The sequence below is a fragment of the Cervus elaphus genome, chromosome 16, assembly GCF_910594005.1.
Source record: "Cervus elaphus chromosome 16, mCerEla1.1, whole genome shotgun sequence".
NCBI lineage: Eukaryota > Metazoa > Chordata > Mammalia > Artiodactyla > Cervidae > Cervus > Cervus elaphus.
The window spans coordinates 32,012,740-32,031,087 of NC_057830.1; the positions used below are offsets into that span (position 1 = coordinate 32,012,740).

The following is an 18,348-nucleotide window of genomic DNA, read 5'->3' on the forward strand; positions in this document are numbered from 1 at the left end:
AGCATATTAAAAAGCAGAGACATTACTTTGTCAACAAAGGTCTGTCTAGTCAAGGCTATGGTTTTTCCAGTAGTCATGTATGGATGTGAGATTTGGACTATAAAGAAAGCTGAGCGCTGAAGAATTGATGCTTTTGAACTGTGGTGTTGGAGAAGACTCTTGAGAGTCCCTTGGACTGCAATGAGATCCAACCAGTCCATCCTAAAGGAGATCAGTTCTGGGTGTTCATTGGAGGGACTGATGTTGAAGCTGAAGCTCCAATACTTTGGCTACTTGGTGGGAAGAGCTGACTCATTTGAAAAGACCCTGATGCTGGGAAAGTTGAGGGCAGGAGGAGAAGGGGATGACAAGATGAGATTTTTGGATGGCATCACCGACTCATTGGACATGGGTTTGGGTAGACACGAGGAGTTGGTGATGGACAGGGAGGCCTGGCGTGCTGCGGTTCATGGGGTCCCTAAGAGTCGGACGCGACTGAACTGAACTGAACTGAACTGAGACAGGAAGTGTTTAGAAGATCTTTTCAGCTATCATTATCAAATACTAGCAGATCATGAGTTATTAAACAGAAATGAATTAATATTGATTATGACTTTTTCCATTTGAATTTGCATGTCGCTTTCAACATCAACCTCTGAAGCTTAAAATTACCTGATGTGTTTGTTTGTATCCTTAACACCACCCAGTTTGTTTCCAGATGTATTAAAGCTACTATTCAGTGGCCTGATGAAGGTAAAATGAGTGCATTTGAAGTCAACATAATTAACAACACAGTTTTTCGAGGGGACCTTGTGCATGCTTTTAAAGCTATAATTTTTCATTTGTTGCGACAAGTATAGTTTTGTTTCCTTTTGTTCCTTGATGGCAGAATATTAGAAGTGTCAGAATCCTGCGTTTTCACAGCTCTTCTTTCATACATCTGTATTAGCATAATGACATTTACCACATGGACTTCTGTTATTCTTTTCCCCTCTTTTAAATATGGTTTTCAATTTTTATGAAAGTTATGCATGGACAGAGTTTAAAGAGCAAATAGTTTTACATAGTTTAATTGGAAAAAAACATTTTCTCCTTTCTATCTACCGTTTCCTACAATCAACTTTCCATGCCTTTGAAGTTAATCTCTGTAGTTCTAAATGATATGCTTAATGTGCCTTGTCTTTATTTTTCCTGATTTCATTCTCTCTCTCTCTTTTTTTATTGTTAACTTAAGGTAGGCATCTAGTAATTTTCAGTCCTCTCTTCTAATATTTACATTTTAGGCTATACATTTTCCTCTAATGACTGTTTTAGTTGCATCAAACAGATTTTGCTATTTATTGCTGTCTTTATCTTTATTTTGAAACTTTTTGTCTATTATGGTTTTTTTCCTTTGATATACTGGTAATGTTTAAGTTGTCTCCTTAATCTGCAATTTTTAAATCTTTTTATTGAATTCTAGCATATTGCAGTACAGTGGGAGGACATCTCTTTATGATTATAATCTTTTGAAATTTTGGAGGTTTATCTTATGAGTTTGAATGACGTCAACTTTTGTTACTATTTCTCATGTCTTTTAAAAACATTCTGCTCCCATTAGGCACAACTGTATATTTGCCTATACAAGGACAAGATTGTTAATTGTATTTAGAAGTTCTTTTCTGTCCTTATAAATTTTTATTCCTGTGTTTCAATTACTGAGAAAAGTATGTTAAAGATTTCTCACCATGATTGTGAATTTGTTTCTTTTTGCATGTCTGTCAGTTTTTATTACATATTTTTGGAAGCTTATTATGTATTGTGTATAAGTATAAATTGATTTCCTTTCAAGTTGAACCTTTTAGTGAAGTTAGTTTTTATCTCTAAGACTTTAAGGCAAATTTTTTTTTTAAATATTGATATAGTTACATAAATTTTAGTTACTTGCCTAGTATCTTTTAAAATCTTTTCACCATCTTTTTGGTTTCCTTAGTTTTTTATCTTTTAAACAGCATGTATTAATACTTAGATTTTGAATTTAAACCCTGAGTCTTTGGTATTTAACTGGAGCATTTAGATTACTGATAATTATTCATATATTTGCATTAAGAGATCTTATTTTGTATTTTCATTTGTTTCATCTCTGTATCTTTTTCTTGCTTTCATTTGGATTATTTTTTTCCTCATTTGACTTTTTTCACCTTTGTTTGAAAACTTTGAAGTCTTGTTATTTTTGTTTCATTCGACTTACTTGACGTATAATTTATGTACAAAAATTGTATTCATTTAAAGTGTAAATTTGATATATATGCAGAAATTCTAATTAATCTTGATAAAATGGTAAATGTATTTTTACTAAGTTCTGAAGTTAATTAGGGTCTTTCTTTCTTCTTTCTCTTTATTATAAAAGAAAACTTTGTTGTTGTTGTTTAGTCACTTCATCATGTCCAACTCTTTTGTGACCCCTTGGACTGTAGCCCACAAGACTCTGTCCATGTGATTTTCCAGGCAACAATACTGGAGTGGATAGCCATATCTCCAGGGTATTCTCCGGACCCATGGATCAAACATGTGTCTCCTGCATTGCAGGGAGATTCCTTACTATTGAGCCACCAGGGAAATTCAAAGGGAAACTTTGTTGCCATTTAGTCACTCAGTCATTCCAACTCCTTGGGGCCCTATGGACTGCAGCAGGCCAAGGCTTCCCTGTCCTTCACCATCTCCTGGAATTTGTTCAAACTCATGGCCACTGAGTTGGAGATACCACACAACCATCTCGTCTTCCGTTGTCCGCCTTCTCCTGCCTTCAATCTTACCCCCCAGCAGGGTCTTTTCCAATGAGTCAGCTCTTCGCATCAAATGACCAAAGTATTGGAACTTCAACTTTAGCATCAGTCCTTCCAATGAATATTCAGGACTGATTTCCTTTAGGATGGACTGATTTGATCTCCTTGCAGAAACTTAGGATACTTAAACTGTAAAACACCTCCCAAGCCAACTTCTATGCTTTGAATTTATATTTAACTAAATAAAATAAAACAAAATTCATGTAGTGGTACTGCTTTGTGTTTAGATTCAGTGTTTTAGATTCACTCACATTTTCATACCTTTTAATTTTTTTCATTATGTCAACCTATGGAATTGTTTCTGTCACCCCAGAAATTCTGCCTTTCCTTCTTTTTGTTTCTCAGTGCTACACTCTGGTAATTTCATCAGATCAGTCTGCCAGTTCCCTAATTCTGTTTTTAGCCCCAGCTAATCTGTCCTTGGGGCTTCCCTCATAGCTCATTTGGTAAAGAATCTGCCTGCAATGCAGGAGACCCCAGTTCAATTCCTGGGTCAGGAAGATCCCCTGGAGAAGGGATAGGCTAACCACTCCCGTATTCTGGCCTGGAGAATTCCATGGACTAACTCCATGGTCACAAAGAGTCAGACACGAGTGAATGACTTTCAGTCTGTCTTTAGAAACATACATTAGGCATTTGAATTTATTTTTGATTTTTAGAACATTTGAAGAAATGTTTCATCAATCTTTAACTTGTTGTTTCTTGTCTTTTATTTATTTGAACATTCAAATACAGGCATTTCTTAGTCTTATAGTTCTAGTGTCTGAACTTCTTGCAGTTTTTCAATCATGAGCACAGCTGCTCATTTTCTTTATAATTTTGTTTGTGGAAATTCCAGAAATTTTTGTTTTTGTTGGTTTTGACAGGCACTGTAATAGATTAAATTTCTCACTGAGGGTTTTTGTATCACCCAGGTAATGTGAATCAGGCTACAGATTCATGTGATTTGATGGCAGGCTTTTGGTATCATTTTGTGAGTAATGCTGTTCTTCAACCGCTTAGTGCTAAGGTTTGAGACTGTTGTCTTTCCTTGCTGTTATTTGCTTTGTGGTGGGGTATTTCTAGGGCCTCTATATTGAAGATTTAGTTTTCTGGGGTTCCATCTTCATGGGAGGAGGGGTCTTCTGTTGGACTTCCTACCTTATGCAAGCTCTGGGTTACTGTCCTGTTCTTTATATTTTTTGAGATAGAAAAACCTAAACCCCAGGTCACCTGTTTTTGCAAATTGTTTTCTAAGTGAAGACCTGCTTCAGTTTGGGATCAACTTTGGGATCCTGTCTTCACTTATTATCTGGTCTTTTTCCTTGATTTCTTATTTACTTGTTGTTATACTTAGTATCTTTTAATATTTCTCTCTCTTTCTCTTTTTTTTTTATTTTGGCCATGCCACGTGGCTTGTGGTTATCTTGGCTGCCCGACCAGAGATTGAACCCAGGACATAGCAGTGGAATCCCAACTACTAGACCACCAGGGGACTTCCAGATACCTTAATATCTTATCCAACAATTGTGTATGTTTCTGTGGGGTAGATACCTCGCCCACCAGGTTTCCTACAACAGATTTTTTTAATGCAGATGTCTTCTCTTCAACCCTTTTAATGCAGAGAGACTTACCTATTACTTCCTTTGTACCTCCTTGTCTCCTGGGATTAGATAAGAGTACAGAGATTGAAAGTGAATTATGTTTGATTCAGTGTTTTTTTTTTTTTTTAATACAGTGGACATTCAAAGAGTGAATCACAGAGGATAAGATTCTTAATTTTGACTACATAATGTGTGTATAGAAGTTAAACACAATTAAAGGATGAATTGCAAATCCAGAAAAATTGTTTAAAAATGGATTAAGGGGTGTGTATTTGTGTATGTGTGTGTGTATGTGTATGAGTGTGTGTGTGTGTGTGTGAATAAATGTGAGAATTTATACTACAAAACAAGAAAAACCCTATATACTAGCAACATATATTACCTATGAAGAATTAAACTGATTAATAGATGTATGGAAAATTGTTTGCTTTTCCAGTAGTCAAAGAAATTAAAATGGTAGTAAGACAATACTTCTTATCTACCACTTTAGAAAAAGCTTTTAAAAACTGTAGTACCTAATGTTGCAAAAGAATAGAGAAGTTAAATTAGATACTCTCATATAAAGTTACTGGGAATAGTGTTAATATAAGTATTTTTGGAAAGCATTTGGACAGATTATGTTAAACATTAAAATTGATTAGTGTCTGACCCTGTAATTTTATTTCAGTGCTTAGGAAATTATCCTAAACAAAAAATTTTATGCAAAAGGATGTTCATTGCAGAGTTCTTTATAATAGCAAAATTTTGGAAATGGCTTAAATCCTTCCCTAATTTGTAAAGGATTTAATGCCAAACAATAGAATAAAGGTTAGATCAATTGATGTATTTTGTTTGATAAAGTGTTATATAGATCAAAATAATGTCTAAAAGTATAGAAAGAGAAAAGGCTACCTGATCTGTCAGTAGTATCCTTTTTTTAACTTGTCTTCCAGGACACTTTTCTTTCTTGGTTTATTTTTCCAGCCCAATTTTTCCTTCTCCATATCCTGTTGTTTCATTTTCATTTCCTCAACCTCTTTAAGATTGTAGTATCACAGGGTACAGTCTTTGTCCTCTTCTCTGTTTCTTTCCACTGATAATTTCCAGTCTCATGGCTTAGAACGGTATCTGTATGTAAATGACTCTCAAGTTTACATCTCTGTATACAGCTTTCTTCTGACTTCTTGAAGCATACATCCATTTGCCTGCTTTACGTCCTTGTCTGTATGTGAATAGCTCACACTTAACATATCAGAGCTAACTCCTGATGCTTTTCAGTTGTTCAGGCAAACACCTGGTACCATCTATGACCTCTACCCTGTATCTGGTCTGTTTTAGGATATCCTGTCTCTGGCTCACAGTGCATTTAAAATACAACCACTTCTTACCAGCTTCTGTAGGTAACTGCAGAGGACTCTTTCTTAAAGACATTTTTGTTTATTTATTTTTATTTGGCAGTGTTGGGCCTCAGTTGAGGCACACGGGATCTTCACTGTGGCGCGGGCTTCTCTCTAGTTGTGGCTCACAGGCTCTAGAGCTCACAGGCTTAGTAGATGCAGTGTGCAGGCTTAGTTGCCCCTTGGCATGTGGGATCTTATTTACCCAACCAAGGATAAAACCCATGTCCCCTGCATTGGAAAGGGGATTCTTAATCACTGGACCATCAGGGAAGTCCCTCCAGAAGATTCTAAATGGGTCTTCCTACTTCTATACCACCCAACTCCAGTACCCTGTTCCTCCCCAAAAAGACAGAACCGAATTAAGCAAAAAAATTATTTAGCCCCAAATGTTTAAATGCTGTGGTTAAGAAACACTGTGCTACAGTTTGGGTTTTTGTCTGCTCCTCCCTCCCCAGATAAGTCACGTCATGGTATTCTTCTCCTCAGAACCTTCCAGTGGCTCCCAGTCTCTTTCAGGGTGAAAACCAAAATTCTTAAAATAGCTTGAAAGGCCCTACAGTATCTGGCCCTCTTTACCTCTTGGAATTCATCTTGGTCCTTCAGTCCTGGCCATCTTAACCTCCTTGCTGTTCTCTGACCACACCAGGCCTTCTCCCACTCAAGGGCCTGGGTACCAGCGACCTTCACTGTCTTTGCTTGTATCTGCTCAGTGAGGCCTCCCTAACCAATGGCATTGATATTGCCATCTACCTCTCCTCCCCCAGCACTCCTGATTCCTATTACCCCTTTCCTCCTTTACCGCTTTCTAACATTCCATAAAATATATTTGTATAATGTTTATTAATTTTTGTTTTGACAGTCCTCTCCCCTTCTTCTCTAGAAGAATATACGCTAAAAGAGGAAGAGTTTTTGTTTTTTTTTTTCTTTTAAACTGATGAATCTTAAATGCCTGAAACAGTGCTTGGCACAAAATAGACACATCTGTTGAATCAATGAATAACAATTTAGCTGTTGTATTTCCTTTAATAGATTTTGGATGATATTAATGTCTTTATGCTTTTCTAAAACTTCCCATATTTGTTATTTATAAAACTATTTTTATAATAGTAAAATAAGTGTAATGAATTTTGTGCTGGTTAAACATTTTATCTTTTGTTAGCAAATTTAAAATATACCTGTTTTATCCATCTTTAAAATTTTCACTTGTTAGGCTTCTGAATCAGCATATAAAATATGATCTTAGTTTTGTATGTATTTTAATGTGTTAATATTTACACATAAAATATTAAACATTTTTTCTTTATTTTCAAAGGGCTATGATTTAATCTCCAAAGAACCAAAGCCTTTTGTATTTGAGGGAAAAGTTCGTGGTCCTATTGTTGTTCCCACAGCGGGAGAGGAAGCATCTGGGAATTCAGGCAATTTAAGAAAAGGAATTGTAATGAAGACGACTGTGTCTCCTAAAGGAGATGAAGGTAATAAGAAAGCTATCTCTGTGGATCTGGCAAAAGAAGACATAAAAGAGAATGACAGAACATTACAGCAGCAGCTCGGAGATCAAAATAGAACTATTTCATCAGGCCACGGCTTAAACAATGATATAGTGAAGGCCTTGGACCGAATTACGTTGCAGAGTATTCCATCTCAAACAGCCCCAGGTTTGACTCCAGGAATGAAGGACTGCAGTCTCCCTGTCACTGTCCTTACGTGCACTAAAGCGTGTTCACACGTGGCTGCTTGTGGAAATGTTCTGTTTGAGGGAAGAACGGTTCAGCTAGGCAAGCTCTGCTGTACCGGAGTCGAAACTGAAGATGATGAAGACACGGAGTCTACTTCATCAGTGGAACAAGCATCAGTTGAAGTCCCTGATGTACCAACACTCCATGACTCTGATCTTTATATTGAGATTGTGAAAAGTACGAAGTCTGTCCCAGAATATTCAGAAGTGGCTTATCCTGATTATTTTGGTCACATTCCTCCTCCATTCAAAGAGCCTATTTTGGAAAGGCCTTATGGTGTACAAAGGTGAGTTGTGGATTTCCTTTTCTTCTTAAACAAGACCATTGTCAACATATGGGGCTTATGGGGAAAGAAAAAAACAAACAATTGCTTTGGGTTTTTAGGAAGAAAATTACTCTGAATTAGAGTTTGTGTCAGCAGAGCTCCTTGCCTGCCCGCTTGTATCCCTCACAAGCATCCTATATTAATAAATCTTCTTGACTATTAGATTACTCTGAATTAAAGTTTGTTGTCGGCAGAGCTCCTTGCCTGCCCGCTGTATCCCTCAAGCATCCTATATTAATAAATCTTCTTGACTATCAAGAGAAAAAAATAAAGTAAGCGTCATTTTTTATACTGCCTTTGGACATTTTGCATTGTTCTGAAATTATCCATGTGGGTTTATTTTCTAAGTTCATTACTTATTCAAATGAAGCCAGCATAATAAACCTGGCCATTGGACAGTTTATAAAAGATTATTTAGTAATCTTTGAATAAATATTGTATTAGTGATATATATTAATTTAGTAATTTGATTATTATTTGAACTTGATTTAGATATATAATCTAAAAATAGCAACATAGACATCATCATTTTGTTGTAAAATTTGGATTTAAAAATATACAATATAATAATTTAAGATTCATAGAATTGAACTTGTTAAATATTACCAATTAATTTTATTGGGTTGCCCACAAAGTTCATTTGGATTTTTCGTTTTGGTTTTTTGAAGAGCCCTAATGAACTTTGTGACCAACCCAATGGAAATTATGGTTAGTATTAACTGTTGCCAACTAATGAATATTGGGCATAAAAATACATTTTTGTTACCACTTGAGTATTTTCAGTGATTATGATTAAGGGTTTGTGATGGTGGCTTATCAATACCTAAGACTGTTTATATGTTCTTGTTAAAAGCATAGTATGTATTGATGAAGGAGGACATTGCTGTAGGTATTTGATTCTGAGACTGTGAGCTTCTAGGGCAATAACTATTTTATTTATTTTTAAATTTAGCATATAATTAATCATTTTTACTTGGCAACTTAGTATATGTTTAATGTTACCAGTTGAGTCCTTGATCCACAGGTATGGAATCACATACAATGCAGCATTAGAACAAGGGACTGAGTTTGTTGGGAAATGTGTGTGTGTGTGTGTGTGTGTGTGTGTGTGTGTGCATTGGGGGGGGGGGTGCTGTGCCTTGGCGTCCACTGGTTGTATCACAAACTGTATCATCCAGAGGCAGTGGGCCTCTTGGAGTGCTGAAACGGTCTTGAGAAGCCACAGATGAAGCTCCAACTCAGAGGAAATACTCTGCAAGGATGGGCGGCCATCTTTCAGGATGCAGTATAGGCACGAAATTAGAAATTTCCACTTGATTCTCTATCCCCAGTAGGTAGGCTGCATGGTCTAGGAAGCAGGAGGTGGAAACAGGTAGTTCTACTTTCTGTAGTTCCCAGTGTTCCACTGGGGGACTTTATGTAGCTGGGTATCTCTGCATCTCTGAGCTCTGCATGGTTAGTCGCCCCAGTCCTGCAGTGGGTGCAGTCTTTCCATAGAGGACATAACAGGGGTACAGTTTGGCTGCAAACTGTGGTTGCAATGATTTACTTTAGACTCTTGTGTCAGGGACCAACAGGCAGGACCCAGACGAGCTAAAAGAGGTAAAATTGCTTCTGCACAGCGGCAACAGGTTGACTACGGGTGGCACTTGAGTGATCCACTAATTTTAACATGAATGGACCTGTTACAACTACCCTGGGATGACGAAGATATGATTGCCAGAGGTTCAGATGCCTAAGGATTTCCCTGGTGGCTCAGATGGTAAAGAATCTGCCTGCAATGTGGAAGGACCCGGGTTTGATCCCTGGGTTGGGAAGATCCCCTGGAGAAGGGAATGGCAGCCCACTCCAGTATTCTTGCCTGGAGAATCCCATGGACAGAGGAGCCTTGTGGGTTACAGTCCATGGGGTTGCAAAGAGATGGACATGACTGAGCAACTAACACTTTCAGAGACCTAAAGAGTGTTTGGGTCACTTAATCACACCAGCTACCAAGACCTGCAGAAGTGATAGGTGAGAGGGAGGGGAATTTTGATAGATACTGGAGGATGGAGGTGAGTTGCAGCCCTGAGAATAGTTGCAGTAATGGGGACAACATTTGTCCTGCTCATATTTTTCTTCTAAGTGTCTCCTTAGGAGAGGCCCACAGGAACTGTGGAGCAGCTGTTTTCCAACATGGGTGTAGAAGTGGATCCTTGCAGCACAAGGGTGGGCTGTGGCAGCCACGGCAATGAGTTTCTCATCTCTCCCTTCTTGAGAGAACCTGCCATGGAGCTTGTAGTTGCCCACAGCCTTTAGCCACTGTATTTTGGGATCTCCTGCAGTGTTATTGCGGAGGCCATGTCCTCTCTGCATTGCTTCAGTTATTGTCTGACCACGATGGGGTTGCTAGAGTGGAGCCATGCCTGATCAGTTCAGGGATCTGCTCATTGGCAGTCTTTGCCCTGTGGTGTCCTCTTGGCATGGTTGAGACTTTTGCAGAGCTACATTGCAGTGTGAGGCTCTCCTCCTCAATATTCTCTCTCTTCCTAGGGATCAGATCTGCTTTTTGGACAGACCCAAAGGCCCTTCTCACCTGCTGCTGCTCCCTTTCCTCTTTGTTCTTCACATGTGTTTCCCCTAATAGGTGTGTTGCACAGTTGGCTGCAGGAGATTATGCTTGTGTATGGCATTTGCTTTTTGAAGGACTTGAACTGACATGCCTGGCAAAAGTCAGAATCAGTCAGCAACTAGGTTTTTCCTCCTTTTCAGCATCACCTCTTAGACTCGATCTTTCAAAAGTCAAAGACGTCCTCTTGACTACAGAAGATCCTTCCTGACCTTTGTGTTCTTTAAACCCTGAGAGCAGATTTCCTCATTAAATTGCCTCAGCCTGAAAGTTCTAATTTTCCTTATTAGCCTGTAATGTCTGAGGTAAGATTAGAAGAAGGGAAGGTTGTGGAAATGGGCTAGAACTATTTTGTTAGTCTCTGATTCTCAGCCTTAATTTTAACTACCAAGGATCCTTCTTATTTTCCCTCATGGACTTTATGTTTCAAAAGCTTTACTCAGCACTCTTATTTAGGTGTTTTACCCATTTGTGCTAATAAAAGAGATAAATTCCTGCCAAGCAGAGCCTCTAATTAACATTAGATCATTTTTTCAGTTGATTCATTTCTTGATACTGATAAGTGAAGAAACTCACTCTAATGAAGTGCAACTGTATTGCAAGTGAGTTATCTATATGATGGCCACAAATAGCTATTATACCTATTGTGTGGGTCCTCAGATGTCTGCAGATGGGGAGCTAAACCTTCAGCCCTGGTGACCTCTATTCTTTCTGAGCAGCTCTTCCTAGTGTTGGACTTTGTCTTTGCCTGAGTGGGTCTTTCAGAGAGTGTTACTCCACCCATAGACCCACACTCTATTTGCTGTCCTCCCAGGACTGTGTCTTTCCTGGTAGAGGAAGAGTTGATACAGACTTGAATTACTACTGTTCTCAACTCTCCCCTCTCTCTTCTTATTTATGATTAATACTTTTCACCTCCTTCCTGAAACACAGACCTTGTAAATGCTTTACATATGTAATCTACAGATTAGAGTTCAACATCTTGACTGTATTAGGCCACCTGCAGACTTTTTCCTGAAGTAGTTGTGTTTTTTTATTGCCTCTCTGCATAAGGTAATGTACCACAGAGTTTGTATGTTATTCAAACCAAAGCTTTAAAGTATAATTTTGATACTAAACATCCTGATGAAAGAGCAAAAGGTCCCTGGGAGGTGGGATATGTGTCTTAAAAGTGGGTGTGTTGGTACAAGTTAAAGTGCAAAGGAGATGGAGCTCCAGGAAATGAAAACATAGAAAACCCAGTAATTTACAGTCTGTTAACTTGCAGTCACTCCAAAAGATCTTCAATGGGATAAACAGAACTTAACCTTGGAGGATTAAGTGATGTGTGTCTCCTGCAAGTTTCAAAGATTTCTTACTCCACTGATTTTTGAGACCTTGATAAAAATATCTTTTGCCTGATTTGTTGCAGTAGAATCATCAGAAATTACAATGTAGTCTAAAACTTTTGACTGCTAGTCTCTTTTGCTTCATCCTTATATATTTTGTGTGACAGTGAGTGTTGCAGAGGACACCTTTTATCATATTTGTCAAATTTTTCATTTTCGTATCATTTATGAAAATTTCCGTGGGTGTCAGATGTTTGATATGAGGCAGTAATATAACTCTATAACTCTTTCAATCATACAAAACAGTATGATTCTGTATATTTAGATGTGGAGGACTTCCCCCAATAATGTTAATTGCTTTAGATATAACTAATATAAAAATATGTACTTAAAATGCTTATGAATTACATAAGGAAACAGTGCTCAGACATTTGAAGATTGTTACTTTTTTCCCTCTTTATTTTATATACTCTGCCTACAAATATTTGTCAACTATTATATGGAATTTGTGGTGGGTAATGTCCCAAAACTCATCCATCAGAGACTAGTCAAATAAATTATGGTATATCCATTCTGTGAATGCTTTGCAGTGATTAAAAACAAACAAAAAAACAGTGTCCTAATGGAAAGAGCTATAAGATGTATTATGAAATAAAATAATCAGGGTGCTTGTGGAAGGAAAGTAGTAATTAACTGAATGAACGAGGGATGTGGGGTGTGTTGAAAGGAAGAATCTTCGTTTTAGACTTTTATGTAGTATTTGATTTTTGTACCATGTCAATGTATTAATATTATCTACTCAGAAATTTAAAATTAAAAGTAGGTGAAGGAATTGTGGCAAAAGCAGAATAAGGAAAGCTGAACCTTGGATTTCGTCTTACCATGTTTAGGATGGTTCAAGTATTTCTGTAGTGGAGATGACAGTAGAGAAGTATAATTGTAGTGTCAGTAACAGATAACTTTTATATTGATTGTTTTTTTTTGTTAATGGGCCAGATACCGAAGTAAGTAAAAAACACTTTGTTATGCAGTGTGTATATGCTTATTAAAGTATGTCATTTAATGGTGTAGCAGCTCTATGAGGAAATAGCGATTATTTCTCTTATTTAATGGAAGAGTATGCTGAAGCTTAGGATTCTTGAGTTAACTATCCAAGGTTACACTGCTAGTAAATGACTGAGCCAAGAGTCATTCTGGTCTAGGTCATGAGCCTGTCCTGTTATTCATTCATATGTAGTGATCATATATATGAGGTTATACCATACTTATGAAGAGTGTCTTCTTGTGGATCCTTAGAGAACACTTAAGTAATGAACAACATATCCTATGATATTCTTATGGTAAAGTAAATATGGCAGTGAGATGTGTTAAATTGTTTTCCATAAGTATTGCTCTGTATTGGCTGAAACCTAACAAAACTACAATTTTGGTTTTGGCCCGTATATCATGTGAACTCTTGAGTATTAACGACACTGAGTGGACTGCACTTTTGTCAGATTGCCTTGCTCAAATTATTTTCCTCTGAGCTATTCTTTGATGATGGATGTTAGTAACTTTGAGGTTATAGTCCCCAGGGGTGCCTGGAAAATACTTGTTTTGACTGGAGAGTGATATATTGAGGTAAAGGAAGGAAGGATTGATGTCCTTTTATGAAAGTTGTGCTGCTTAGCACAAATGAATGAACAAAAGACTATTTTTCCTCTTTATTAGTGAGGGCTGAGGGCAAGGCAAGATTACCATCAAGTATTAGGTGTATGTCTAATCTAAGTTTAATCTAAATGGGGAGTTATATCCCCTAAAATACAGTTTGAGAAGTTGAAAACCAGTGGCCTCTAGGTCATATTCAGCTTGCTATTGATTTTGGTTTCACTTGCAGAGAGTTTTGTTTTGTTTTTATTTTATTTATTTATTTTTTCTTGTTGAGCCAAGATTGTCTGTTTTTTCTTTTTAATTAATTTTTTTTTATTGAAGGATAATTGCTTTACAGAATTTTGTTGTTTTCTGCCAAACATCAACATGAATCAGCCATAGGTGTACATCTGTCCCCTCTCTTCTGAACCTCCCTCCCATCTCCCTCCCCACCCCACCCCTCTAGGTTGATACAGAGCCCCTGTTTGAGTTTCCTGAGCCACACAGCAAATTCCTGTTGGCTCTCTATTTTACACATGGTAATGTAAGTTTCCATGTTACTCTTTCCATACATCTCACCCTCTCCCCATGTCCATAAGTCTGTTCTCTATGTCTGTTTCTCCATTGCTGCCCTGTAAATAAATTCTTCAGTACCATTTTTCTAGATTCCATATATGTGCGTTAGAATATGATATTTGTCTTTGTCTTTCTGACTCACTTCACTCTGTGTAATAGGTTCTGGGTTCATCCACTTTGTCAGAACTGACTCAAATGCGTTCCTTTCTGTGGCTGAGTAATATTCCACTGTGTATATGTACCATAACTTCTTTATCCATTCATCCGTTGATGAACATCTAGGTTGCTTCTGTGTTCTAGCCATTGTAAAGAGTGCTGCAGTGAACAATGGGATACATGTGTCTTTTTCAATTTTGGTTTCCTCAGGGTATATGTCTAGGAGTGGGATTTCTGGGTCATACAGTGGTTTTATTCCTAGTTTTTTAAGGAATCTCCATACCGTCTTCCATAGTGACCAGCCAACTTCCATTCCCACCAACAGTGCAAGAGCACTCCCTTTTCTCCACACCCTCTCCAGCATTTATTGTTTGTAGACTTTTTGATGACAGCCATTCTGACCAGTGTGAGGTGTGAGGTGATGTCTTATTGTGGTTTTTATTTGCATTTCTCTAATAATGAGCGATGTCAAGCATTTTTCCATGTGTTTATTAGCCATCTGTACATCTTCTTTTGAGAAATGTCTGTTTAGGTCTTTTTCCCACTTTTTGATTGGGTTCTTTGTTTTTCTGGCATTGAGTTGTATGAGCTGCTTGTATATTTTGGAAATTAATTCTTTGTCAATTGCTTCATTTGCTATTATTTTCTCCCATTCTGAGGGTTGTCTTTTGACCTTGCTTAGAGTTTCCTTTGCTGTGCAAAAGCTTTTAAGTTTAATCAGGTCCCACTTGTTTACTTTTGATTTTATTTTCATTACTCTAGAAGATGGGTCATAGAGAATCTTGCTTTTTGATTTATGTCGTCAAGTGTTCTGCCTATGTTTTTCTCTGAGAGTTTTGTAGTTTCTTGTCTTACATTTAGATCTTTAATCCATTTTGAGTTTATCTTTGTGTATGGTGTTAGGAAGTGTTCTAATTTCATTCTTTTACATGTAGCTGTCCAGTTTTCCCAGCACCATTTATTGAAGAGGATCTTTTCCCCATTGTGTATCCTTGCCTCCTTTGTAAAAAGTAAAATACCCATAGGTGCATGGGTTTATTTCTGGGCTTTCTGTCTTGTTCCATTGGTCTGTATTTCTGTTTTTGTGCCAGTGCCATACTGTCTTGATGACTGTAGCTTTGTAGTATAATCTGAAGTCAGGAAGGTTGATTCCTCCAGCTCCATTCTTCTTTCTCAAGACTGCTTTGGCTATTCGGGATCTTTTGTGTTTCCATATAAATTGTGAAATTTTTTGTTCTAGTTCTGTAAAAAATGCCATTGGTAATTTGATAGGGATTGCACTGATTCTGTAGATTGCATTTGGTATATAGTCATTTTCACAATATTGATTGTTCCTTCCCCGGAACATGAAATATCTCTCCATCTGTTTATGTCATCTTTGATTTCTTTCATCAGTGTCTTATAATTTTCTGTGTACAGTTCTTTTGTCTCCTTAGGTAAGTTTATTCCTAGGTATTTAATTCTTTTTGTTGCAAAGGTGAATGGGATTGATTCCTTAATTTCTCTTTCTGCTTTTTCATTGTTGGTATATAGGAATGCAGATGATTTCTGTGTATTGATTTTGTATCCTGCAACTTTGCTAAATTCACTGAGTAGCTCTAGTAATTTTCTGATGCTATCTATTGGGTTTTCTATGTACAATATCATGTCATCTGCAAACAGTGAGGGCTTTACTTCTTTTCCAATCTGGATTCCTTTTATTTCTTTTTCTTCTCTGATTGCTGTAGCTAGGACTTCCAGAACTGTGTTGAATAATAGTGGTGAAAGTGCACACCCTTGTCTTGTTCCTGATCTTAGAGGGTATGTGTTCAGTTTTTCACCATTGAGAATAATGTTTGCTGTAGGCTTATCATATATGGCCTTTACTTTGTTGAGGTAGGTTCCTTCTATGTCCATTTTTTGGAAGAGTTTTAATCATAAATCGGTGCTGAATTTTGTCAAAAGCTTTTTCTGCATCTGTTGAGATTATCATATGCTTTTTATCTTTCAATTTGTTAATATGGTATATCACATTGATTGATTTGCATATATTGAAGAATCCTTGCATACTTGATCATGGTGTGTGATCTTTTTGATGTGTTGCTGAATTCTGTTTGTTAAAATTTTGTTGAGGATTTTTGCATCTATGTTCTAGTGATATTGGCTTGTAGTTTTCTTTTTTTGTGTTGTCTTTGTCTGGCTTTGGTATCAGGGTGATGATGGCCTCGTAGAATGAGTTTGGAAGTGTTCCTTTTTCTGCAATTTTTTGAAAGAGTTGGAAGGATGGGCATTAGCTCTTCTCTAAATGTTTGATAGAATTTTCCTGTGAAGCCATCCAGTCCTGGGCTTTTGTTTTTTGGGAGATTTTTGATCACAGCTTCAATTTCAGTGCTTGAAAATGGGTTATTCATAATTTCTATTTCTTCCTGGTTCAGTCTTGGAAGATTGAACTTTTCTAAGAATCTGTCCATTTCTTCCAGATTATCCATTTTATTGCCATGTAGTTGTTCATAATAGTCTCTTATAATCCTTTGTATTTCTGCATTGTCTGTTGTAACTTCTCCTTTTTCATTTTTAATTTTGTTGATTTGATTCTGCTCTCTTTTGTTCTTGATGTGTCTAGCTACAGGTTTGTCAATTTTGTTTATCTTCTCAAAGAACCAGCTTTTAGTTTTTTAATCTTTACTCTTGTTTCTTTCATTTCTTTTTCATTTACTTCTGCTCAGATTTTTGTGATTTCTTTCCTTCTACTAATTTTGGGTTTTTTTTGTTCTTTTTCCAGTTGTTTTAGGTGTAAAGTTAGGTTGTCTATTCGATATTTTTCTCGTTTCATGAGGTAGGATTGTATTGCCATAAACTTCCCTTTTAGAAATGCTTTTGTTGCATCCCATAGGTTTTGAGTTGTTGTGTTTTCACTGTCATTTGTTTCTAGAAATTTTTTGATTTCCCTTTTGATTTCTTCAGTAACCTGTTGGTTATTTAGAAACATGTTATTCAGTCTCTATGTGTTTGTGTTTCTTACAGTTTTTTTCTTGTAGTTGATATCTGGTCTCATAGCATTGTGGTCAGAGAAGACACTTGATGCTATTTCAATTTTCTTAAATTTACTGAGGTTTGATTTGTGACCCAAGATATGGTCTATCCTGGAGAATGTTCCATGTGCACTTGAGAAGAAGGTGTATTCTGCATTTGGATGGAATGTCCTGTAAATATCAATGAGATCCATCTCATCTAATGTATCATTTAAGACTTATGTTTCCTTATTTATTTTCTGTTTTGATGATCTGTCCATCGGTGTGAGGGAGGTTTTAAAGTCTCCTACTATTATTGTGTTACTGTCAATTTCTCCTTTTATGTCTGTTAGTGTTTTTCTTATGTATTTACGTGTTCCTATGTTGGGTGCATAGATAATTACAACTTTTATGTCTTTCTCTTGGATCGATTCCTTGACCATTATGTAGTGTCCTTCCATATCTCTTGTAATCTTCTTTATTTTAAGGTCTATTTTGTCTGATATGAAGATTGCTATTCCAGCTTTCTTTTGCTTCCCATTTGCGTGGAATATATTTTTCCATCCTTTCACTTTCAATCTGTATGTGTCTTTAGGTCTCAAGTGGGTTTCTTGTAGATGGCATATAAATGGATCTTGTTTTTGTATCCATTTACCCAGTCTGTGTCTTTCGGTTGGAGCATTTAATCCATTTACATTTAAAGTAATTATTGATATATATGTTCCTATTGCCATTTTCTTAATTGTTTGGGGTTGATTTTGTCTATGTTTTTTCTTTTCTTGTATTTCTTGACTATCTAAGTCCCTTTAACATATTTTTTGTAAAGCCAGTTTGGTCATACTGAAGTCTCTTAACTTTTGCTTGTCAGAAAAGCTTTTTATTTCTCTATCAATTTTGAATGAGATCCTTGCCAGGTACAGTAATCTTGGTTGTAGATTTTTCCCTTTCAACAGTTTAAATATATCCTGCCACTCCCTTCTGCTGAAAGATCAGCAGTTAAACATATGGGGTTTCCCTTGTATGTTACTTGTTGCATCTCCCTTGCTGCTTTTAATATTCTTTCTTTGTCTTTAGTCTTTGTTAGTTTGATTAGTATGTGTCATGGCGTGTTTCTCCTTGGGTTTATCCTGTATGGGACTCTTTGTGCCTCTTGGACTTGATTGATTATTTCCTTTTCCATGTTGGGGAAATTTTCAACTATAATCTCTTCAAAAATTTTCTCATACACTTT

The 18,348-nt window shown here is 36.8% G+C and overlaps 1 protein-coding gene across 3 annotated transcripts in view; it reads left to right on the plus strand.

Annotated features, from left to right (window-relative positions):
• AGTPBP1 (ATP/GTP binding carboxypeptidase 1) overlaps window positions 1-18,348 on the plus strand; it is a 183,617-nt gene that overhangs the window by 99,021 nt on the left and 66,248 nt on the right. For all 3 annotated transcript variants that reach the window (XM_043927561.1, XM_043927562.1, XM_043927563.1), the window contains one exon: window positions 7,079-7,791. In XM_043927561.1, the coding sequence (XP_043783496.1) occupies window positions 7,079-7,791 (713 nt within the window). The remainder of the gene's footprint in view (window positions 1-7,078; window positions 7,792-18,348) is intronic.